This window comes from Arachis hypogaea, chromosome 14 (assembly GCF_003086295.3).
Source record: "Arachis hypogaea cultivar Tifrunner chromosome 14, arahy.Tifrunner.gnm2.J5K5, whole genome shotgun sequence".
NCBI lineage: Eukaryota > Viridiplantae > Streptophyta > Magnoliopsida > Fabales > Fabaceae > Arachis > Arachis hypogaea.
In genome coordinates this window covers 13,408,663-13,434,848 of record NC_092049.1, presented here as the reverse complement: position 1 = coordinate 13,434,848, position 26,186 = coordinate 13,408,663, and the positions used below count along the sequence as shown (strand labels likewise).

The 26,186-nt window shown below is 34.9% G+C and overlaps 3 protein-coding genes across 4 annotated transcripts; 2 read left to right on the top strand and 1 right to left on the bottom strand.

Annotated features, from left to right (window-relative positions):
- Nucleotides 1-2,205: 2,205 nt before the first annotated feature.
- LOC112741599 (uncharacterized) lies at nucleotides 2,206-7,928 on the bottom strand. Of its 2 annotated transcripts, none has more exons than XM_025790615.3 (7): nucleotides 7,144-7,928; nucleotides 5,765-5,910; nucleotides 5,603-5,679; nucleotides 5,066-5,524; nucleotides 4,209-4,754; nucleotides 3,886-4,098; nucleotides 2,206-3,055 (listed from the first exon to the last, which is right to left on the bottom strand). In XM_025790615.3, the coding sequence occupies exons 2-7, from the start codon at nucleotides 5,847-5,849 to the stop codon at nucleotides 2,450-2,452; spliced, it is 1,986 nt and encodes a 661-aa protein (XP_025646400.1). In that variant the 5' UTR covers nucleotides 5,850-5,910; nucleotides 7,144-7,928; the 3' UTR covers nucleotides 2,206-2,449. The 2 variants fall into 2 exon arrangements, with proteins under 2 accessions (XP_025646400.1, XP_025646401.1); XM_025790616.3 differs by having other exon boundaries at nucleotides 4,209-4,616.
- Nucleotides 7,929-9,472: 1,544 nt separating this feature from the next.
- LOC112741598 (uncharacterized) lies at nucleotides 9,473-12,333 on the top strand. The gene is made up of 6 exons (XM_025790614.3): nucleotides 9,473-9,678; nucleotides 10,125-10,506; nucleotides 11,008-11,204; nucleotides 11,303-11,444; nucleotides 11,611-11,770; nucleotides 11,990-12,333. Exons 1-6 carry the CDS (start codon nucleotides 9,605-9,607, stop codon nucleotides 12,028-12,030), a joined length of 996 nt encoding a protein of 331 aa, XP_025646399.1. The 5' UTR covers nucleotides 9,473-9,604; the 3' UTR covers nucleotides 12,031-12,333.
- A 9,855-nt stretch (nucleotides 12,334-22,188) lies between these two features.
- Nucleotides 22,189-25,970, top strand: LOC112741597 (uncharacterized). The gene is made up of 8 exons (XM_025790611.3): nucleotides 22,189-22,628; nucleotides 22,747-22,855; nucleotides 22,981-23,096; nucleotides 23,177-23,296; nucleotides 23,447-23,536; nucleotides 24,297-24,439; nucleotides 25,161-25,401; nucleotides 25,558-25,970. The coding sequence occupies exons 1-8, from the start codon at nucleotides 22,428-22,430 to the stop codon at nucleotides 25,708-25,710; spliced, it is 1,173 nt and encodes a 390-aa protein (XP_025646396.1). The 5' UTR covers nucleotides 22,189-22,427; the 3' UTR covers nucleotides 25,711-25,970.
- The last annotated feature ends 216 nt before the right edge of the window (nucleotides 25,971-26,186 follow it).

Sequence of the window (26,186 nt, the reverse complement as noted above, 5' to 3'; positions counted from 1 at the left end):
ACTTTACACGAGATTTCTCCCTCCAATAGCTTTCCTCCCTAAAGTAAGCATCCCAAAAATTTATTTTTCAAGGCTTTAACCTATTCTCCCCATGTAATACCTTCCTCTTTGAGAATTTCAAGTTGAGATGTGAGTTCACCAATGTCCTTTTTCGAATTAGATTTGTTCTGTTGCTGCCATTGAACAATACGGTGCATACAATGCTTCAATTTTTGAGCCAATACAAACATTGTTGAACCATCCACTCATTCTTTCCAAGCTTCAGTGATAATTACCCGAATTTCTTCTAAATCACACCACCTCTCTTGAATTTTCCATGACCGAATTTGTATCAAAGAGGATAGGCGCATGATCTGAACCATTTTCTGCGAGCCGAGACAGCGAGCCTGATGGAAAACGATCCATCCACTGATCGTTTGCAAGTGCACGGTCAAGCCGCTCCCTGATCTGATCCTGCCCTCGTTGTCGCCTATTAGTCTAGGTGAACCTTCTCCCAATTATACCCAAGTCCTTCAGTCCACCACCATCAATAAAATTCACAAATTCAGAAATAGATGAAACTGATTTTAAAACCCCTCCTTCCTTCTCATCGAGACTCACTATAACATTAAAATCACCCATAATTACAACCTTTCCAAAGAAATGTTGTACAAAAGAGGAAAGTTCTGTGTATTAGTTAGACCGAATCTCATCCAGACTATTTAAATGTACCCCAATCAGCCCTCAAGAATAGTTCAAAGCAGTATCAATTACCTTGGCAGCTATGAAAAACACTTTTTCAGTGAGAATCTCAACCGTTATGCCCTTCTTCCATGCTAAAGCCAATCCACCCGCTATACTCGTCGGACTAACAATCCTCCAATTTGTAAAATGACAAGATCTCAACTTATTTTCCACCAAACAAGATTGGGTTTTTATTTCACATAGAAACACAATCTCGAGGGAGTAGGATTGTCACATCCCTTTAAGATTATGGATTATCAGGGGTCTTCCCAAACCGCGGCAATTCCATAAAAGAACTCTCATGACGAATTAAAGAGAAGAAACAAAGAAGGGAACAAAGAGAAGAATAAAAAAAGAAATTGACAAAAATCAAACATTGACTTAAACGACATAAAAATTCTGTTTTAGAAAAAATTCTAGTAGAGCAAAATGAAGAAGTACGTACTCCTCGTATAAAAAGCATGATGCCGCTCTCTCTAATTTTGATACCATTAATGTAAAATAATTTTTTTATTTTAATATTATTGTTATTTCTATATTAAAATAAAGTATTGTTTAAATTTTGAACGTTGAACTTTGAGCTAAATTCTAATATCATTTTTTATATTTAAAATGATCTTTTTTGTAAGCATATTATTTTATTGTCTAATAAAAAAACTTTCACATTAAGAAATGATTTTTTCTGTATTTTTTTTTCACTTTTATTAATTTTACTCTTAAATCACTATAACTATTACTTCGACCATCATTTGTTACCATTACCTAAAGGAAAAATATAAAGAGCCAACTACAATATAAACTAACTTAATCAACTTTCTTTTAATTTTTAGTTTTGAAATTCAAAATGTTAGGATAATAAAGGATTTTTTTTTTTAATAACGAACCTATTTTTTAACTAGTTCACTACACTCCTAATTAGTTCCCAAGCGAATTCAATACAAAATAAAATACTTTCAAATGTCAGTAATGAAATCAAAAAAGTCAAATATTTTAGATTAAAAGAATACTTTTCCTATTCATTATTGTCCAAAATCTACTAAACAGGAGGCATCAATCTGTTGGTGGACTGGTGGTTGTTTCTAAATTCTAATCCTTCCCATCTGTTCGCATGACAAAAAAAAAAAAAAAAACCAAAGGTGTATTCTTTTAGACTTTGGTACAAACATTTTTTGCTTTCAATGGAGACAAGTAACACCATTAGACTTTGGTAAAAGAATACTTTTCCTATTCATTATTGTCCAAAATCTACTAAACAGGAGGCATCAATCTGTTGGTGGACTGGTGGTTGTTTCTAAATTCTAATCCTTCCCAATTCCCATCTGTTCGCATGACAAAAAAAAAAAAAAAAAAAAACCAAAGGTGTATTCTTTTAGACTTTGGTACAAACATTTTTTGTTTTCAATGGAGACAAGTAACACCATTAAGATTGAGAGGGGGGGGGGGGTGGGGGGGAACCCAATAGAGCCTTATAAACACAGCTGGTTCTTAATCAATCACTTTTGCCCATTCATGTCATGGGATACACTTTCTCAGCTCGAGTCAAATCAAAATGAATAACACTGAAAACATGGCAGAAAGAGCTCTTGTTTACACAAACATGAGAGAAATCATAGATATAGGGAATTATGCTTTGGCTGATTTCTCAATTGGATGATGAAATTTGCAACATTTGACACTACTTAGCCTATTCAGCACTGAAAGGTGAAATACAATGCAATGCAAAATTCTAACGTTTAGAGCCACTCTTAACAGCACCATCAACTTTTCCAAGCTGTAATGCTCTTGTATCTAGCGAAATACTGCCAACCTTTAAGGAACCAGATGACTTGGAAATTCCATTAACTTCAACCTGCATTGAGCCTACTGTAACAACATTCATAGGTTCTTTATTTCCAACGCCAATGCCATGTTTAGTTTCAACCGGCTTTGGCGTGATGGTGACTGAACCAATCTTTAGGATAGAAGAGATATCTTGTTTGTCACCCATAGTTTTCTCAACCTTCTCATCTGCGGAATTAGTAGTAACCTCTGGTTTACTGACAACAGGATCAGGAATTGATATTGAGGTCTTCATTTGTAAGCTGCCAGAATCATTCTCAAGCTTGAAAATTTTCTCATCATTGATGGGAGGTATGTCAAAATTCAACTTTTGCGGAGCCTCCAATGCTGGAAAAAATAAAGGACCCTCAAAACTCTTGATTAACAACTTGGCCTTCTCATCCTGTATGATCTTCTGGCGGTTTTCATAGTAGTTGAAGTCATCAAGCAATGATGTTTTCAGAGTATAATTTTTGAATATCTTTAGCATTTCCAAACCCTTCAAGAAAATTACCTGCACATGAGCAAAGGTGTTAAATAGTCAATGTTAGAGGCTTACAATATAATTATAAGAGATAGGCACAATCACAACTGATGAGAAACAAAACTTATCGAAGTCAGAACAAGGTCATCATCTTTTTTGAAGAAAGAATGATATCATTTAGCCATAATACCAATGACCAAACCTCAAAACTAAGATACAAATCAAACTAGAAAAATATGAAGACCAATATCATATTCATTATTGTAAACCAATACTTAATTCCCAATCCAAAAAGAACCCATTCTTAATCTTTTTTTTCACAACCATAAAATTAGTTTCAAATCAACAATAATGAGGAACCAGGTGTATACTATTTATACATGACACATGTCAAGGTTTAGACAAAACGATCAAACAGACTTCATTGGCTCAATCACTGCATCAGATGATACCTTGCAACTGATAAATGATATTACAAAACCAGACACTAGATAATTTGCAACAATCTATATACACACAATACACAACTAAATAGTTCAGTGAAAGGTAAAGCTATGCACACAAAAAAAAAAAATAGAAAAATAAAATCGAATAAGTGAAGGTGGATTCTCACATGAAATAGAAAAATATTTTATGTGATGGTAAGGTATTATGATCAGGCCAATGAGAAAGTGACATTTTGGTTAACATTTGAATTAAGTTTGACCAATGCAAAAACAGGACTTCATATGTAACTTTTTCATTGATTTTTATGGTCATACTTCATGAAGTACAAAAATACTAGGTGGTAGCAAACACCATAAATAAGCCTGCTAATTCAAAATTTAATAAAGGAACTGCTGAGGAGAAACAATATACACCTCTTGTGTGTCTCTGCTGTTAGTTACTGGCTTATTTTCATTGTTCTCTAGTATGATGTGTCTAAAATTTGAATTTGGCACATCTTTTATCATGTGCCACTTTACAGGAAAGTTCCCATTCCATTTATCTTGCTGCCAGAAGTCCATATCCTTATTAAAATCAACTTGACCTACCATCTCCGCAACACCACAGAACTGGCCACTTGCATTAACCTGCATTAGAGAAACAAAATCAAAATAAAAAAATAACAAACAGATATCACATACGAAAATAGCAACCAGAATATAAACTCATCAGAAATATCTTGATAATGGATACTCACAGAATAAAATAAGAAGATAGGGCAAACTCCAGATTTTTCAGCTGCTATTTTCTTTGCATCATCATAAGCAGTCTGGAGCTTCTTGTTTCCATGAGGTGTTGATGACCACACATTATATTTGATACTTTTATGCACATCATCCTCACTATATGATTTTATAACAAAAAACTTTGCATCTTCATAATCAACAGGTATGTCCTCCCTGTTATAATGATCAGCATGAATTACAATGTTTCCTTGGTCGTTACTGTCTCCTGCCTTTGTTGTATAGGCTTTAACAGACGGCTGATGTTTAGATCCACTAATTCTAGGACCTCGGTTTTGCTCCCCCAATACATTAGAGCTTCCATTTCCATCATTTAGTAACTTACCAAAGTGTGGCTTTGGCCGAACTTTAGTAAACGCAGACTGTCCATTAGCATTATATCCAAAATCAGAAAATCCACTGTTTGAAGGAGGACCTAATTTCAATTGATTATGATAAGGTCCAATGTTTCCATTGGATAAAGTATCCACAGTATGTCCTGACACACCTGAATTTCTAACCTACCAAAGACAAAGGTAAATGATTATCTATCAGCCACTTATCAAGATTTTATTTACATTTCTATTTTCTGAAAAGAAAATTCAGTTCACATCCAAGTATCAGACCACAAGAACGTTTTTCAACATAAGGACCTCTAAGACCGAGAAAACCTAATGCCCATCCAACTCTCCCCACACTATATACACATGCTTGCCATCCGACAATCATAACATTTAGATGAATAATCTTTAACTTCACATAATAGTTCCTCAACCATCAGCAAGTAATAAGGAAAAACATCAAAATCTAATCAAGAAATAAAATTTCAAACCTGATGGACAGCTGATGAAGCTACATTGAGAAAATTACTCCCAGAAACATTTGTGTGCCTCAAATCTTTCTTCCTCCCATCATTAGCTCTCGACCCTTCCGATACCCTGGCCAATGAACTTGACTGACTTGATAAAAGTTTTGAAGAGTTCCTATAAAAGTTACCAGAAGCTGAATTGAACTTATGTTTCAAACCTCTTCCATCAGGTTTACTGACAGAAGCACCGGTTCCAAATGAGTCCACAGAACCATCAGAAAAAGTATCTGGTTGAAATACAAGGGGAATATAAGCAGGTGAAGAAACAGGATCTTGATAGCTGGGGACGGTATAATAATGTTGTCCTCCTCCAAACGAGTTATCAACTCCTATCAAAGCACCAGGAATGTATGGATTATATGGATTGTAGGGAGACTGTGCATATCCATGGTTATAATATACATAAGGATCAGTTTGTGCACCCTGGGGAAAGAGAAATAAGAACAATAAAATCATACACCAATCCAAAATTGAACATATGAAGACAGAGGATGTACTCACCAGGTGGTCAGGACCATAACCATCTACACCAAAAATCCCAAGGTGGTGATCCTCCCATTCCCCGGGTGATTCAAATCCTAACCATCATAAATAGCAAATAAAAAGTGAGGAACATATACATAAATCCAAACATAAGCAGTGACATGATAGTTTGAGATTTACCTGTACAGTAATACCCATAATTGGTGGCAGCAGGGTAATACAAATTCTGATCAACTACAAACTCAGGAGCTCCCTTGTTCAGCATGACTTAAAGTTTGTTCAGGATTAGGACTTACAAATTGGGAATTTAAATTTGCACCTTCAATCTAAGCCAAAACCATACACACATTATTGACCATCACTACCAAAGCGAACATACGATGTGAATATGCAAATCATTCAGGAAACTGGATATATCAAAGTTCAAATTCCAAAAGTCACAAAATTTTATAAAAATGACCAAGTAAGCATCTGGGATTCTACTTTCTAATTCCAGAAGCATCATACATTTCCATACCAGAACTGCCACGACTGTTAACGGCAACTGCATGGAATATAAGTTCACATAATGACTAAAAAAATTTTAGACAGACAGCTGGTGTTGCACCTTAACCAGGGTTTTATAACATTGAATTCTTATAACATTGAATTCTTAACAACAGATAGCATAAATAACAACATGCAGAACTCATGGGAAACTTCTCAATCAACAATTAATGTTGTAAAATTCAACAAGCATGAAACACACAAGAACTGAACAAATAAGCTACAAATGGAAAAAAAACGCTAAGAGAAGTCAAATTAAACCACATACATTGTGAAATCAACAATGGAAAAACATGTAATGCTAGATAACTATTGTAAATAGTTACACTTTTAACTCCAGATAAATGGAGCAAACAAATCGTTAAATTTCAGCCACTGTAGACACTAATGCATGGCAGCACATAAACACCACATAGTGGCACCTATTCCCCCAAGTGTTAACCACATCAACATCTCTGCAAAGCAGCTCGAAGCTCATAGCCTCTAAAGTAAGACTAAATAATTGAAATCAAATTCATAAATCAGAAACTAAAAAGAAAACTCTCTTCAATTTCACACTCAAAATGAACCCTAAAAAATCAAGTAGTAGTCACCAGCTCAGTACCAATAAGAAGCATCAACACTAGCTGACTCCAATCATATCTTAATATCAAAATGTTGAACTCACTGTGTTCTCCAAAATGAGAACACAGCTCCGTTACTCAGCAATTAAGAAACCAATTCCGCAACAAGAGAAAAAATATAAGAAATCCAACCACGCACACAAACTTATTGAAGCGAGAAATTCAACACATAACAAGCACAAGCACAACAAATCTCACAGTCCAGCACACCACACTCCCCCCGGTGGGAACTAAAATGAAAATAAATGACAAAAAAAAAAAATAAAACCACGAAGAGCACATGCATTATTCACTTGAAATCGTCGCACATTTGAAAAAAACCGTAAGCTTCAAGCGCCAAATAAAAATGGAGAGAGAAAAGGAAGCGTCGGAGTGGAATATTATTATTACCCGTCAAGAGAGAAATGAAAGAAGAAGAAAAGGAATCAACGCATTCAGTGATGAAACGCGTCGTTTTATATTGAAACTGAGGAATTGAAGGAGTGAACGAGTTGTTTCTACTTTCTCGGAACATTATCATGAAGCAGAATACGAAACCCTAGCCATGAAAACCGAAACGGTGAAGCTTTTGAACCGAGAAGGGTCGTTTTGGTGCGTGCGTCGAGACTCGAGGGGGAAATAAAATTAGCAGAGAAGGAAAAATAAAAAAGAAAAAATGAAAAGTGTGTTGTGTTCTGAGAGTTATAAAGAAAGAGAGGAGTAGATTCCCCACTATTTAAGATACGAAGCGTTTCGCTGTTTCTATTCTGCCGTTTTGAGATTACCGAAATGCCCCTGAAGAGGGTGCTGTTGGAAATACCAACTGTGACGACGTCGTTTTGGCTGCTTGGTGGACACGCATCTTGTGAGGTCGCTGTGTCGGTCATGAACTCGTGGTGACCGTCCAATGACGAAGCTTGGAGGTGATCTGATTTGACCATAATGCCCTTGGAATTTCTTCGCCGACAGTGCATGAGCGGTCATAGTGTGACGAAAGAAGGTTGTGAGGGCAGTACCGACTATTGACCTCCCAGGCAGCCCACAAGTAACGGCAGCAATGTTAGTTCTACGGCTGTGAAATAAGCCAGTTCGGCTCTAGGATTGGCCCGTTAAAATTCATAGACGAAATAGGTTGGTTCGTTTAATTCTGCTACATTGTTTGGATAACGAGAATTTGAAGGAAAAGAAAATGAAACGAGAGAAAATAGATGGAAAAATAAGTTTTTTGTTGTTTGAATTTGAAGAGAAAATAAAGTGAAAAGAAAAAAATTTATGTGAAACCTATTAAAATATTTTCATTTTAAGGACGAGATAAAAATGAAGAAAAATATTGCAAATATAAATAAAATTACATATTTATTCTTTATTATTAATAAATTATAATTTATATATAATATAGATAAGGGTATTAATGTAATTTTATACTAGTATGATTTTTTTTCTTTTCATTTTTCTTTCCATCAAAAAAAAAAATTCTTTTTATTTTCTTTCTATCTATTTTCTCTTCATCCAAATACCATACAAATTACTCTATTTTTTCTTCTATTTTCTTTCTTCTCATTTTCTTTTTTCTTATTTTCTTTCCTTCCATTTTCTTTTTTACATCCAAACAAAACCTTATTGACACGTGATAATATTTCAGTTTGATGGATTAAATAGATTGACTTATTTATCTTTTTATTTTATTTTTTGAAATATATTTTGATAAAAATATTTTTTAGGTCAAAAATTTTAAATAAACAGCATTTTTTTAGTTGGTAAGTTGAATTTTTTTGTCGAGTCCAAAGAAAAATAACTGTTGAAAGTGTTATTTTTTTTTAAGAATGTAAAAAGATAAATAAATAGACTACTCGTTTAGTCTACGAATTTAACTCATTATTTTTTTGGATTAATCGAATTCAATCTATTTAATCCAAAATTTAAACAAATTTAATTTTAGAGGTAAAATTCACCTATTTAAATGGGTAAACGAACTCACTCGATGAGTTGGCACATTTTAACGGTTTTAGTTAATTTCCTCGCTCTCTAACATATATGTTATTTTTATTTTTATTATTGCTCTTATTCTTAATATTAATATTATGGTTATGGTAATTTTATAAATTATTGTATTTTTTTAATGAACAGTAAAAATTGTTTATTTTATAATAAAAAATTTATCATGTATAATATACATATTTTTATAAAGTTAGTAAAATTTTTTATTCCTCATCTAATCTATTTTTCCTAAAAAAAGAATTTCTTTATTCTTATTGGTATTTTTATTATATATGAGTAATAAGAAACCAAGCAAAATACACAACAAACAAAATTCAACAATAAACAAAACAAAACGACTTAAACGAACACAGCTCACCAGAAAATTTTAATAACTAAATCAGGTAAAAACTTGCACATAATTATTGTTTTTATGTAAAATTAATAAAAAATTATTAAATAATTTAAAAAATTTAACTAAATTATCATTTAATAATTATTAACGATTAACAGTAACAACTGCATGTCACCATTAAATTACCATACAAATATAAATAATTAAATAGTTAATAGTGACATTGTAATTTTCAAATTTTATTTAAGTAAAAAATCCCGGTACTTTATGAGCTCAATTTCTAGAAATGCTGCAGCAATAACACTCGAATTACCAAAATAATAATAATAATAATAATAATAAAAGACTGGAATGTTCCAATACAAAAAAAGAAAAGACTGACTTCACTTGAACATTCGATGAAAGCGGTTAGCAATAGTAGAGTGGCATATACTTTACTTGCAGTTGCATTTGTGTGTTTCCTCTGTTTGAAGTGAAACTGAATCACCACCAACACAAAAAACGTTTCATCTTTTGTAGAGGTTTTGTTCTTCTGTTGCCATGGCTATGGAAGCTGCTGAGGCTTCAACCACACCACAGTTGGCGCTCGATGATACTGACATCAACTGGCACAGGTTCTTCTTCTTCCTTTCACTTTCATCCTCATGTTCCTCTAAGAGCCTTATAATGCATACGTTTATTTGTATAATGTGTGTTCATCGCTTCATGTAACTTGTTTTGTGATTATGTCCTTTGTGTTTTGACTAAAATGAAGTAAAAGATCATGTTATTGTTCTAATATTCTGAGTAAAATGCAGGTTACACAAATACTCTGATTTATATTCCTGGGTTTACTAGAATGCTTCAATGTCCCTCTTGTAAAGAAAAAGAAAACCAAATTTTGCATATTTGGATAACTTTTTGTGAATAAAAAGCATAAAGAAAGCTATTATTATTGATTCATTATTACGAGTGGCATGTATTTTAGGTGCAATTGTTTACATTTTATGTACTTAAAATGGAAGCATGGAACTAGGGTTTTTGTTTTTTTGTGTGTATAATCTTAATGGTTCCAAATTAGGCTGGACAAGACCAAGTTCCATGTAATTGGTGCCATTCTCTTCACTGCTCAATCAGCTTTGCTTCATCCAACAGCAGTGGTTAAGACAAGAATGCAAGTAGCTGGTTCTGGACTCTCTCAAATGCGTGGAATGTCGGTGTTCACTCATATTCTAAGGAGTGATGGTGTTCCCGGAATCTTTAGAGGTTTTGGCACTTCTGCTATTGGATCAATGCCTGGGAGGGTCCTAGCTTTGACGTCTCTAGAGATGTCGAAAGACATTATGATGAAATACACACAAGGTAGTGATATACCAGAAGCTTCAAGAATCGGCCTTGCGAATGGTGTGGCCGGCATGTTTTCCAATCTGGTGTCTTGTGTATACTTCGTGCCTTTGGATGTGGTACATAATTTTACACCTATATTCAATATAAGTTTTATCATTATGCTTTATGTATTCCTTTTCCATTTTACCGAAAATGGAAATAGCATGATGTTTTGGAAGTTGATGTAGAATGCAAAAGGAGGATTTCATACAAGGCTTAGATAGTGACTCTTCTTGGAGAACGAAAAGTGGTTTTTAATTTTTGCTATGCTTTTTGTCACTTCCCTCACTTTCTGACAATGATCTTTACTAATGTTGACTGAAGTTGATCAATGGTTCTTCTTCTATTCCTCTGCTTTTCCATCTCTTCCAAGCATTTTTCTTGTGTTTCTTCTCAAACCAAAGCTTTTCTGTTGCTGGATTCTTTAGGGAAAAAAAATTATATAATTTGCCTACAAATGTTAGAGCTATAAATCTGTTTTGGTAATTATAATGGTTAATGAGTCTTCTGTCTGCTCTCATAACTGTTTGTGAAGCATCATATGAAGAAATTTGTTATTTTGTTTGATGTTTGATCAGATCTGCCAGAGGTTAATGGTACAAGGTCTTCCAGGAATGGCTCCTTGTCGAGGACCATTTGATGTTATACGTAAAGTTTTCGAGGCCGAGGGTTTCCGAGGCTTGTATAGAGGTTTTGGATTAACAGCCATAACTCAGTCACCGGCATCTGCACTTTGGTGGGGTTCATATGGTGCGGCGCAACACATAATTTGGAGGTACATTCTAACTTACAACAATCTACTACTAGTAAATATTTTAAGAGTTGCTCATTCTATAGGTTATTATTATGATTATGACATGCTTAATGGTTTAGGAGTTTGGGCTTCAAAGATGATGCAGAGAACAAACCTTCACATTTTCAAATGGTGACGGTTCAAGCTACAGCAGGGATGGTGGCCGGTGCGTGTTCTTCGGTTATCACTACTCCAATAGATACAGTAAAAACACGCCTTCAGGTATATGAAGCTTTAATCTTCTCTGGGTTTCCTGTTTCAAGGAAACTATTTTAAATAATTGAAGTTGGTATCTCTTCCAAAGTGTAGGTTTTGATATTTTTTTTTCTTTGGGGTTTTGAACTGTGATATGGTTATATTTTGGATTTGCTTCTTCTGATTTGCAAAGGTTATGGACAACTACGGTTCTGGAAGACCATCGGTACTGAAGACAACAAAGACTCTCCTTAAAGAAGATGGCTGGTGGGGATTCTACCGGGGGTTTGGACCTCGATTTCTAAACATGTCACTTTATGGAACGACGATGATCGTTACTTATGAACTGATAAGTATGTCGAATCTTCTTCTATTCTCTTTAGCAATAAATTATTTTGAGTAAGGCTAGTTGATATCACTGAGAAAGTTGTGTTACATTCTTGTTTTTTTTCTCTCTTTCTTTCAATGCATAATGCTATTATGAGAAGCATTTTGACATTGATTGATCTTATTTTGATATGGGCATATGGCTAAAATCTTATTTGCTTTCATTTCTTGTTTCTTTTCAACAGAGAGATTGTCAGTACAACCGAGTTTGAGGTCTGTAGCTTAAACTGCAAGCGCGCTATAAGACCTGGGACAAGGATTCAACACTTAATTTTAGCATACCTAGCTTGTGTATAGGAACAGCAAATTGGTGAATTCCGTCAAGCTCAAGCATTAATGAAGAAGCAATTTTGAAGGAAAAAGGCTTACTTGTAGCCAGAGCTTCTCGCCGAGCAATTTTGAAGATAATGTAAGAATAACAAACAAAAACGAATTTAGATTCTTCCCTTTGACATTTGAGTTAGATCTGATTCTAGGTCTGAGTAAAATGGTACTGGAACAAAGTAAAGCAACTAATTTGATGAGAAAAGAGTGGAACTGAATACTATAATTTATCATTGCACAATGATAAAAAAAAAAGGAAAAAAATATGACTAACTGGTAAAATTATAAATTCTTATAAAAGGAGAACGTTTTTTATGTATATGAAAGTTACACTCAAACAAACAAAACACTCGAAAGAGAGAGTTAATTTTTCTCTCTCTAATTACTCTCGCCACATTCACCGATTACTCAATTAGTTCCTTTAAAAGCAGCTTTTGTGAGGGTGTTCAACAACTCTTTTAAGTTTTTCATAGACACAGTTTTAATCATTATAAACTCATCAATATTTGTATACTTTTTATTTTATATTTCTCCCTTTACAACATTCCCTCATCCTCTGCTATCATCATCATCTCCATGACACTCCCATTGTCGTTAGATCGAATATCATATTAAATATTTGCTAATGTTGACTATGGCATGTTTTTTCTTTAAAAGAAAAAATGTTTATTTGATTACTAATTCCCTATTAAGGTGAAGGTTCTATTGGATTTTGTTTTTTGAGTCTTGGTTTTTTTTTATTCTACTTTATTGTGTTGAACTTCTTTGTTAAAAAAAATATCATTTCTAACTGTTAGAACTACTCTAGTTATATTTTATATATCAATTTTCCCCCTTATGTATAAAGCTTTGGGTAATTTTTTTACTTCATTATTATAAAAAAAAAAAAAAAAACTGTATAATAGTGTAAAACAACTACTCTAATAATCACGTTATATGCATTTAAAATAGGAAAACCAATCATTTCTAACTACGAATATTCAGAACAAGAGTAAATACATGGTTAAAGTGGTGATAATGGAAGACTGTGAAAGTTTATAATTTGAAAAAGAAGTGATGATGATGGTAAGTTGAAAGATAAGGTTAGAGGCAATTTAAGAGTTTAGAAAATTGTTTTCACCAATATTTTCGAGACATACATGAAACGAGTTGTAAATAGTTTGGCTTTGTGAAAGAAATCAAAGGTGGATGTGAGGATGCTTGAAGTGTTTTTATATTAGTTTCGAGACAGCAGTTGATGATACTTATAAAGAATTTTGTTGCATAAATTAGTAAAAATTTAAGCAAATTTATGAGAATTAGAATAAAGAAATACTTAAATTTAACGGAATATTTATAGAAAATTATGATGATGACTTCGTCATTATTTATTGAATTTTTTTTTTATAGGTACTACGTGGTTTCTTTTATTGTCGTAGAGGAAATCAACCCATGTTGTGTCAAATCCTATGTGGTTGATGACCGAAGTGGAGGAAGAGAAGCATTGACTTGCTTTTTAAGTTAGGTCGGACGGAGATTGTGGTATCAGTCTCCAACTCGACAGATCAAGAACTAATTCGTTGCGGATCTGAACTCCATTTAAGAGTCTGCCGTTGGCCAATGGGTTGTTACATGCACAAGGCAGAATTCGAACCCCCGACACTTGCTTAAGCAGACGAGTGAACTGACTATTCGACCAATCCAAGTTGATTTTTTGGTCGTTAACTAACTCATGCTTCAATTAGCTGGGCTTATCTCTTTTTGAGTTTCGATGATATGACCCATTCATTTTGGACCATGGTCTTACTTTTTGAGTTAAGATACCAGTATTTTATTTTTTTGAATGGTTCTTTCTGTCTGTGGTTAGAAACATTTCTAATGGGAAGAATAGGAGTTGAAACTTTTTTTTTAAAATATCTACAGAGAAGACAATAGATGTGCTAACTGTTTGGCACGTAAAAGTTTAGAATTAAATATATCTTTTTATTTTTGGGACATTCCTCCTAAAGAGACAGTGAGCCTTCTAGTTGATAATGAACAAAGAGTATCTCTGTTTCAATCAAGGACGGAATTAGATGAAATATTAGAGGGAGCCAAAAATATTTACACAGTAAAATAAGACTAAAATAAAATTTTAAGGAGAACTAAACTGAAATTTACATATAATTTACATATAAAAAATTAAAATTAGGGGGCCATTGCCCCCTTTTCCTACTACATAGCTCCGTCCCTAGTTTCGATAGTTTGTAGCTAATTTTTTTCCTTTTTCTTTGGGTTTTATACTCCGTTTATAAACAAAAAAAATTATTTATTTGAAACTCTCAAAATATTACAAAACTTTTTAGAAACCTATTTACTTATTTAAGATTCAAGTTTAGAAAATTTTGCTTAGTTTAATTTTAATATATTAAAATTTAATATAATCGTTCAATCACATATGTTGATTATTTATGCAGTCAATATAAAAAGAATATTTTTATTGACAGTTACTTTTACTAATATGACATTACATAGCTAGATATATACAGGGTGTTTGTGATGCGATTTGGATCAGTTTTGAGTAAAAATTCATTCGATCTGAACACTAATTTTACTTGCAGTATAGTTTGAATTTGATTGGATTTGCGATTTTGTAAATTAAAAAATTAAATATACATAACAAGTTTCAACATCAAATTTTAAATAACCAATAATGACATAACAAATCTCAACAATATCTTAAAAAACTAACAATAAAATAAGAATATAAATAAAATTATAAATTAGTTAAAATAAATAAATAAATCTTATCTTATACATAAAATATTTATTAAATAATAATAAGACATGAATAATATAAAAATTATAACAAATTGAACATATTATAAGTAAAATTATAAATATAATAATAAAATATATCATTATTATAACATATTGTGCGGTTTGGATTTGATTTGATCGATTTTGTGAAATAGATCAAAAATTCGATCTGATATATGCGGTTTATAAAAAATATAATCCAATCAAATCTAAATTAGTACGATTTTAATTGGTTTTTGGTTTTTGGTTTAGATTGAATTAGATGAGTGATTTAATTTATGAATTATTCTCCACATTCAAGCAATTTTAACATCCAAGTTCATCCAAGTGATTTAAAGTCACGCGCTTCTTTTTCTCACTTTCTTCTCCCCTCACGCTTCTTCTTATTCTTTTAAATTCACGCATGCGTTCTTCTTCTTCTTCTTCACCCTTGATACTACGTCTTCTTCTTCTTCTCTTCTTTTTTTTTATTATTTTTTACTTTCGTTATCGTCGTCACCAACAACACCACCTCCTCCTCCTTTTTTTTCTTCTTTTCTCATTGGAATTTCTTCTCCTCCTTCCTTCTCATCCTTCTCCTCCTCCACCACCACCACCACCACCACCACCATCATGATTGTCATTGTCGTCTTCTTCTTATACATATCGTCGTTATCGTTATCATCGTTATTGTTATTGTTGAATTTTTGCCATGTTGATGATGTTGTCTTATCCAAAATTGAATTTGGATGTGTTTTTTGTTTACGATTCAGTCTTGTTTGTGTGCTTATTTTCGAACTGAGTTTATATGTCGCAATTATTATGTAATTTCGGTTCATTTCTGAGTTAATTGTGTCAATTATATAATTTCGGTTCATTTCTGAGTAAATTAAACTGCATTTGGACTCGTTCTGTGCTTCTTGTTTCACTCTTTTAAGAGGAATAAAACCAAGAAAAAAAGAAGAAAATATCAAACAAAAAAGAAGAAGAAACATATTAATAATGTTGTTTGATCCAAAATTAATTTTGGATGTGTTTTTATTCATGATTCAGTCTTGTTTGTGTGGTTGTTTTCGAACTGAGTTTATGTGTCGCAATCATTATGTAATTTCGATTCATTTTTGAGTAATTGTGTCACAATTTTATATAATTTTGGTTTATTTATGAGTTAATTGTGTCGTAATCCACTATGTAATTTCAGTTCATTTGAGTTAATTAAGGTGCATTTGGACTTGTTGTTGTTAGAGAATCATTAGAGAATCATTTTAAGATCAGTTAGTATCATTTATATTTATATAGTATATCTGTGTATTAATTGTAGGATTCTATGCCTTTATTACTTTGATTCTTCTGGCACCTATATATACTCCTTGTATATTGTACTTTTTCATCACACTGAATAATATATAAAACACTTTCTTTAGTTTGGTCTCTTGTTTCTAACATGGTATCAAGAGCTTAAGTTGTTTTTTTTTTTTTCAGAAACACTTGGTTTCTGGCTCCTTTATCTTGTTTCACCGGCAGTACTTTGTGCTCATTTTTTGCCTTTCTCCCGACGCCTTGGTTCGTCACCGTCGCCACCCTTACCTTCTCCTCGTTGCAAGCTTTCCAACGCCGCCACACTCGCCGCCTGTTGCTGCCGGACGCTCCCTCACGCGCCGCCAGAAGTCCGGGCACCGCTTCAGCCAAATTTAGTTCAATCAGTTTGGTTTCTTTTCCTTCTCCAGGCAGCCTCTTTCGTCCTCATTTTGCTTGCCTTCCCAACCTTTATATCTGTCATAAACCATATCATTGTCTTCTTCTCATCCTCACGATTACAAAGAGCTCCGCCGCGCTACCAGAGACATCAGCACGCACCGCCACGCGCCGCCGAATCATCGCTGGCCGCACCCCTTCTTCTCTGCCTAGAAGCTTCAGCAGCCGTTGGATCTTCGCGCATATTGGACGCTCTGCAAGCCTCCATGTGTCACGCTGTTATCCTCCAGCAACCCGCAATGCTGACCCGCGTCCAGCTCAGCGCCAGCGTGTCTCCTCTCTCCAGTCACACGCCGCCACGTGTCACCGCTTTGCTGACGTGGTGCGACGTGTCGCTGACGTGGCAGACAAGTGGGACCCACCCTAAGGTTTTTTGGTGAGCTCTTTCCGATTTTGCCCTCCGTTTTCTCATTTTCGGCTTACAAGTTGCAGTTTTTCTCTCCTTTTCGTGATCTCTACATCTACTATTATGGAAAAGTCAGTTGTTTTTGCTACCACACATGGAAATGATAAATTCTGTCAAAATTGTAACCGTTTTGGGCACCTCTTCTCCGTCTTTCCTTCTGTTGAATGTCGCACATGCCATCAGAAATTTCATATTAGCTACCATTGTTCACAACTGTTCTGCCATTATTGCAAGCTCTCGGGACATTTGCTTACTACCTGTCCTACTCGCCCACCACGTCGTGTGCCTGCTTCTGCTGTTCATGCTACTTCTGAATCTACCACCTCTGCTCCTCTCACCTCGTCTTCTGTCTCTCTATCTGATATTGCGTCTCTCCTTCAGCGACTTCTCTCCCTTTCTGGTAATACCCCTGCTGCTCTTTCGACTCCTCCAGATAATTCTAAATGGTATTTTGACTCAGGATGCTTTAATCACATGTCTCCGTCACGTAATCTCTTCTCGTCTCTGTCTACCACTACAAATGGACCTTCTGTCAATACTGCTAATGGTTCCCTCTTGCACGCAACACACAAGGGTTCTATCTCCCAGTCGACTCTTCATCTTCCTGATACTTATTTTATTCCCAACTTAAGCTTTAATCTTATTTCTGTTGGTCAACTTGTTGATCTGGGTTTTGATGTCACTTTTTCTCTCTCTGGTTGTCGTGTACAGGATTGTCGAACGAGACAAGTCATCGGGACTGGACGTAAGGGTGGAAGGTTGTTTGAAGTCGAGAATCTTCATATTCCTCCTGTACCAAATATCTGTGCTGCTTCTTCTCCATCTACCCTTCACTTATGGCATCAACGTCTTGCCCACAGTTCCTTAGGAAAATTGCGTCCTCTTGTGTCTCAAGGTGTTTTGGGTCAGGTTCCTAATGAATCTTTTGATTGCATTTCTTGTCAAACTGCCAAACAACCTGCTTTATCTTTTCAAAATAATTCATCTCTTGCTTGCTCTCCTTTTGATCTCATTCACTCTGATGTTTGGGGTCCCGCTCCTACCGCTTCTTTGGGAGGAGCTCGATACTTTGTTGTTTTCATTGATGATTATTCACGCTTTACTTGGGTTTATTTGATGACCAATCGCCATGAGTTACCTCAGATTTATATAAACTTTGCCACTATGATTAAAACTCAGTTTTCCAAGGTCATTAAGGTTTTTCGCCGTGATAATGCTATGGAATACCATGATTCCAAACTCTTAACCTTTCTTGCAGAACAGGGTACCTTGTCTGAGTTTTTTTGCCCTGGTACATCTCAACAAAATGGTCGAGCTGAACGTAAACACCGTCACATTCTTGACTCTGTTCGTGCAATGCTTCTTTCTTCTTCGTGTCCTGAGCGTACTTGGGGTGAAGCTGTTCTTACTGCTGTTCATGTTATCAATAGACTCCCTTCTTCTGTTCTTGGTAATGTTACTCCCTTTGAGCGTCTTTATCGTACCTCCCCAGATTATAATTCTCTTCGAGTTTTCGGTTGTGTCTGTTTTGTTCTTCTTCAGCCTCATGAACATACTAAACTTGAACCTCGGGCTCGTATGTGTTGTTTCCTTGGTTATGGCACTGAACACAAGGGTTATCATTGTTGGGATCCTCTCTCTAAACGTATTCGTATATCTCGTCATGTTGTTTTCTGGGAGCATCACATGTTTTCTCGATTCTCCTCCTTTGAGTCTATTCCTCCTACTCAGTCACCTTTTTTCACTAACCCCAATGTTGATCTTTTTCCTAGTGATGATTCTACAGGTTCTATCTCGAGTCACCCTCCACAGCCTCCTGTTCTTCCGCCTTCTCCATCTCCCGATGATTCCGGACCAGACGACGCTCCTACTCCTACCGTCATGCCGCCTCCTTCCACTCGCTGTTCCAGGGTGAGAAATCCACCTCCTCATCTTCTTGATTATCATTTCTTTTCTACTATTCTTCATCAACATGAACCTAAGTCATTCAGAGAAGCCTCCACAAATCCAAATTGGCAACAAGCAATGCAGGAAGAAATACATGCACTTGAAAAAGCACACACTTGGGACTTGGTTGATTCTCCTTCAAATCAGGAAATTGTGGGAAGCAGATGGGTATACAAGATCAAGACTCGCTTTGATGGTTCTATTGACCGTTATAAGGCACGATTGGTTGCTCAGGGTTGTACGCAAGAGTATGGTATTGACTATGAAGAGACTTTTGCTCCTGTTGCTCGTCTCACATCTGTTCGAGCTCTTCTTGCCATTGTTGCGGTCAAAAGATGGTCTCTCAGTCAGATGAATGTGAAGAATGCATTTCTTAATGGAGATTTGAAACAGAAAGTCTATATGAAACCCCTCCGGGTTATCCTTGTCCTTCTGGCAAAGTTTGTCTACTTCGCAAGGCACTCTATGGGCTTAAGCAAGCTCCTCGTGAATGGTTTGACAAGTTCAGCACTACCATATGCGGTCTTGGTTTCACTTGCAGTCCTCATGAGAATGCTCTCTTTATTCGTAAAAGTGAACGTGGAGTTGTTCTTCTACTTCTGTATGTTGATGACATGATCATTACTGGAGATGATGCTGATGGTATCTCTGATCTCAAGGCGTCCCTTCAGCATACTTTTGAGATGAAAGATCTTGGTTCTCTCAGCTATTTTCTTGGTCTAGAAGTTATATCCACCGATGATGGCATCTATCTCTCTCAAGCTAAATATGCTTCAGATCTTCTTGCTCGAGCCGGAATTACCGATAGTCGCACTGAGTTTACTCCTCTTGAGCCTAACGTTCGATTTACTCCTATGGATGGCATTGTCTTGGATAATCCTACTCTGTATCGACAGCTAGTTGGAGGACTCGTCTACTTAACTGTCACCCAACCAGACATTGCCTATCTCGTTCATGTACTTAGCCAGTTCTTGTCAGCTCCTCGTACTACTCACTATGCGGCAGTTCTTCACATTCTTCGATACATCAAAGGCACTTTATTTCATGGCCTTTATTTTTCTGCCCATTCCTCTTTGTCCCTTCAGGCATACTCCGATGGTGATTGGGCTGGTGATCCCACTGATCGTCGTTCTACTACTGGTTACTGTTTGTTTCTTGGTGACGCTCTCATTTCTTGGCGTGCTAAGAAGCAAACGTTCACTGCTCGCTCAAGCACAGAAGCTGAGTACCGTGCCCTCGCTGACACCACTGCTGAGGTTATCTCGATTCGTTGGCTTCTTGAAGATTTGGGTGCTCCTCAGTCGTCCCCTACTGATGTTTTTTGTGACAACCGCAGTGCTATTCAGATTGCTCATAATGATGTCTTTCATGAACGCACCAAACACATTGAGATTGATTGTCACTTTGTTAGGCAACGTATCCTTATTGATGCTGTTCGTCTCATTGCTGTTGGAACACTTGATCAGATTGCTGATATCTTCACGAAAGCTCATCACCCGACTCGTTTCCGGATTTTATTATCCAAACTCAAGTTGGTATCCTTAGCTCCCACTTGAGTTTTGAGGGGGGATGTTAAAGAATCATTAGAGAATCATTAGAATCATTTTAAGATCAGTTAGTATCGTTTATATTTATATAGTATATCTGTGTATTAATTGTAGGATTCTATGCCTTTATTACTTTGATTCTTCTGGCACCTATATATACCCCTTGTATATTGTACTTTTTCATCACACTGAATAATACAGAAAACACTTTCTTTAGTTTGGTCTCTTGTTTCTAACAGTTGTCCTGCACAATTCAAAACCCTTTCTCCTCTTTCTCGTGATCTTGTACTACTTCTTATTCTTCTTCGTTTTTATCTTTTTCTTTTTTATATTCATTTTCTTATTTCATTTTCTCAAATTTTTTTATTTACTCTCTTGAGAGGAATAAAACAAAAAAAAAAAAGAGAAGAAAATATCAAATAAAAAGGAGGAACAAACGTATTAATGACGTTGTCTGACCCAAAATTGATTTTGGATGTATTTTTGTTCATGATTCAATCTTATTTGTGTGCTTGTTTTCGAACTTAGTCTATATGTCGTAATCATTATGGTAAATTCCGGTTCTTTTATGAGTTAATGTGTCGCAATCATTATATAATTTCGGTTCATTTATGAGTGAATTAAGGTGCATTTGTACTCGTGGTCCTACACAATTCAAAACTCTTTCTCATCTTCCTCCTCATCTTCTACTGCTTCTTCTTCTTCTTCTTTTTCATCTCTTTCTTCTTCATTTTCTCCTTCTTATTTCATTTTTTCAAAATTCTTCTTGATTTACTCAAATTTAACATAATTTCTTAGATTATGTGTTAAATTTGAGTTTAGTTCTTGGACAAGGCCTTAGAAAATTAATAAAATTAAATAGAAAAAAACATAACAAGAAATAATGAATATAATGAATATTTTTCAAATATTCTCAAAAAAAGCATTTCATCAACCTTCACAACCTCAGGAAATAAAATCTTCTAAACAGTTCAAATATGAATTATAAATTTAATATAAGATGTCATTGATATACTCCTTTTTTCCTAAAAAGCCTTTTTTTTAAAATTTTTTTTATTATAGCTAAATTCTGCTCAATTGAACTTAAAATTCACATACAAAAATCTCTAAGTTCATGTTAAAAATCTTTTATTATTAACATCCATTGCTCCTCAAACTTGCATATTTTTTGCCATTATTCTTTGCTTTTCTTTTTTTCTGAGTTAATTGTGTCGCAATTATTATATAGTTTCGGTTCATTTCTGAGTTAATTGTATCGCAATCATTATGTAATTTCGGTTTATTTCTGAGTGAATTAATGTGCATTTGAATTCGTTGTCCTGCATAATTCAAAACTCTTTCTCCTTATTTTATATTGTAATAACAACAATAATAACAGCGACAAAAGAATGACGATAAGGAGAAAACACGCGAAGAAGGAGAAGAAGTAAGAGAAAGAGAAAGAGAAGGAGAAGAAGGAGGAGGAGACGATGACGATAACTAAAGCCCTGCGCATGAACGTAAATGAGAATAGTTTTTGTTGGTATTGAGTCTATTTAATTAGACTTAAATAACAATATTGTTTAAATATATAACAAATCTATTAATTTATATCGATTTAAATTTAAACACTTCTAGATATATGCGTAAATTTATTTTCTTGTAGGATAAATCGGACAATTTTCAATCCTAAACAACATATACATGGGTGGTTAAACCCAGGTTTTAAATTTGGTTTGCAGTTGCATAAAGGCCAACAAATCTAACTTTAACTCATGGAAATCTACCTTATATTGCATTAAAATTAAATTCTTTTAAACCCAAACGGAGAAAGGAGAAGAAAGAACAAAAACCCACACTGAACTGTATCCAGTTTTGGTGAAAGCTGAGAAGCTGAATAACCAATTAATGGCTTCTGAAACATCTCCTTCTCCGAAGATCCTTCTAGCAAAGCCTGGACTCGTCGCCGGCGGTCCCGTCACCGGTAAATTTTCCCGTGGCGGAGCCGCCGACGATGAAGCTGCGCAGCTCCGTTCTCGTCTTCCTTCCGTTGCATCTCTCAACCTTCTCTCCGATTCCTGGGATTTCCACATCGATCGCTTTCTCCCTGTAAATCCCTCTTTGCCTTCGTCTTTCTTTGCTTCTATTATAGTCTTTACAATTAGGTCACAGAGACCGAAAAAAAGAAGAAGTAAACTTAGCAACTGGATTTTGAAAATGTTCGCAGTTTTTGACTGAGAATACTGATTTCACTGTGATTGGGGTGATTGGGCCATCTGGAGCTGGAAAATCAACTATTATGAACGAAATTTATGGTTTTGATTCAACTTCACCTGGTCAGTTTATTCTTCACGCAATTTAATTATTGAATTAACGTTTTCCTAGTTGAGTTTGATTATTGTGTTGTAGTTTCCATAATCCATGTGTTCAACTCTGATTTGATGTGTGTGTAAGCTTACAGGGATGCTACCACCTTTTTCCACACAGTCTGAAGAGACCAGAGCCATGGCAAGGCATTGTTCTACTGGCATTGAACCTAGGGTATCTTCTGAACGTATTATTCTTCTTGATACTCAGGTAAAATGCCACCCATGATATCTTAGTTCGTTGCTTGAACTGTTGTGTTTTGGTTCATGCTTTTTGTTTTGCCTTTGTAGCCTGTGTTTAGTGCTTCGGTTTTAGCCGAGATGATGAGACCGGATGGCTCTTCGACGATTTCAGTGATAACTGGAGAATCACTGTCAGCTGAATTGGCTCATGAGATTATGAATATTCAGGTAAACATTGACTCCCAATTTTTTCCCTCTTTCTCTCCGATGAAAATCCAATCATGTATTAACTTGATCACAATTGATAATTTTTATTACTTGTATTGCTATAATCTGATGAATTTGACTATGTTGTGGTGCTGCAAGGAATCTTTATAGCTTGCTGTTCTACTTGCATCTATATGCCATGTTGTGCTGGTGGTGTCAGATGGAGTTCATGATGATAGCATGTGGCATTTGACGTTGACGGTATGTCATTTACTTCAACTTTTTTGTTGTTGTTACAGATGGTTTAAGTCTTGTTCAATAATTAAAAAAGTAATTTTTCCATCTGTGTAAACTATGTTGTTATTCAGAAGATAGGTTTAGCTGTTGTGTCATTTGTTATTTCAATGCATTCAATGGGTATAGTCTACTTGTATTGGCTAATCTTGTGTGCCGTCCATTACATTTTACAATGATCCTCATGGTGATAGTTGCTGCTTCATCTTATTAGTGTTTTACTTGACCTTTGAAATATGGAAATGGTACAACCCCTTACCTTTTTATAACAACTGTTTGATGTGATCTGGTTTTCCTATCATCTAAACTTATATGAGATAAAAAAAGAGAGTAATGTATAGCAAGATTTAGGTCATAGGCTCTTCTTAGTTTGGATCGTTTCCTATATGCTCTATGCATTCACTGTCAGAATAACAATAACTGCACTCTCAAATTTCGTTTATGCTTTTGGAATCTGTTATTTCTTTTATTGATTGGTTCAGATAATAATAAACATAATAGTTACTTGATTGGTCTTTGTTCATCAGAGTTCTGTAAATTTTACATGACTCATTTGGTATGGACAAGCAAATTATGTTTTTGATGGAAAAAAAAAAAAAGAGAAATATTTTACATGACGCATTTTCTAGGCCTTCTTGATTAATTTGAAATCCTTGTACATATTTTGCAGATACACTTTCATAAATGTATAAAAAGGAGTGACCACACTCTAGTTGTTATCTTGTAGGCTGACTTGTTGAAGCATGGGATACCAGACCCATCCTTGCCGGCTTCATCACTTTCCCAGAGCTCTAATTTGGGGCTTGAAAAAGATTACAAAGTTCCTGAACGTGAAGAGTACATGGCTACCCCTGTTTTTGTACACACCAAGTAAGAAAAATCTCTCTATTTGTAATGTCATCAAACTGTGTTGATATCAATGGTATTCAGAGAAAAGAGAGAATAGAATAGAAAATATACAATGTAAGATTTACTAAATTGTGAGAATCGTTGAATTTAAAATAGAGATTCATCCTTATATAAGGTGGTAATAAGTAAGTTATTAGCATACTAATTGTAACTAACAACTGATAGTCTCTAACTCTCTGACTAACACAGTAATATCCCTTCTATGAAAGAACGTGGAGGGAATTACTGAATGAGAAATGGTGAATAGTTGACGACCCTGTTGTATGATTTCATTAGCCACTTGTTTGCCGGACCAGTTCCCTTTTCTTCTAATATCTTGGCTGAACATACAATTTTTCAGGAATTCCTCCTTTAAAGTTTAGAAAGATTTTAGAAATAGGGTATGTGTTACCAACTATATGTATGTCCACACTGTCAACTATATACAAACGTAAAAAAATCACAAAGCAAAGAGGGACTAACTAATATTTTTATTTTAATCGGTTGTGATTATTGGTAAAGAAAAATTAAGTGCAAGAGAGTATTTCTTGTTTCCATGAGTAATTTGGCTGACATTGATATAATGTATAAAATCATATTATCACTATTCTAGCTTGTCTCCACTTCTTTTTGCTATTAAACTAAATTAAGATTGTTGCATAGAGAAAAAACACTAATATGTATTTTCTTTTGAGCTTTATAGGTTGCATGAGCAAGACTTTACTCCCAAAAATGTTGTGCAGTTGAGAAGGGCACTTTTGCAGTATTTCAAAGCATCCTCATTTGCCAGAGAACACACTGGAAGCAAGCCTGGGGAGCAACATGCAAGTAATATGGATTCTGGCATGCTAAATATGCATGCAATCCCATTCAAGCAAAAGGAAGAAAACCCAAGAGCTCGGCATGAAAGTTACATATCTGCATTATGGAAATTACGGGATCAGGTTTCTTTCTCTATCTCTCTCCCCCCTCCTCTCTACACACACAATGTGTATTACTCTTAATTTTTAACTTTTAGCCTCGTTTATATTACCAATTTTTTTAGCCTTTGTTATATTACCTTTGCTCTGACATGGCGGGATGTGTTTACTGTCTTATAGATTTTGTCGATGAAGCCGCCATCTTTCGTGAGACCTGTGTCTGAGCGTGAATGGTTGAAGAATTCAGTCAAAATATGGGAACAAATAAAGAGTTCCCCAACCATATTGGATTACTGCAGAACGCTACAACATTCTGGCATGTTTAGGAGGTAGATAGAAAGAAGAAATATTCCAGTCACCTGATTGTAATGAAATATGTAGCAGCTGGTAAGGAAGATGGCTTTATGGTAGGAACTGTCTGAGACTGGTCTTTTTCAAGTGCGAGCGAGGGCGTGAAAGAAGAATTGTTAAATATCAAGAACTGTCTTAAGATTGGTTGCGGTTTTTTTAGCTTTTGTTCTTTTAATTTTAGTCTCCTTCTTTATATTGGAATTTGGAACTTTACTAAATTATTTTTGGTCATGTTTGTGGAATATCCCATTTCTCTATCAATCGACGAAATTATCTTCTAATAATTGAAAACAATAGAAACAACTTTGCTAAATTACGGGCGAATGTGTTGGTCAAAATTTAATCATCTAAGCATCCACAAATATTTGGACAACTTTATTCAAAACTTTCAACGAAAAATTTGTTCTTTAGTACTCTTCTAATAATAGTGGTAAGAATCGGACCAAACCGGTTGGTTT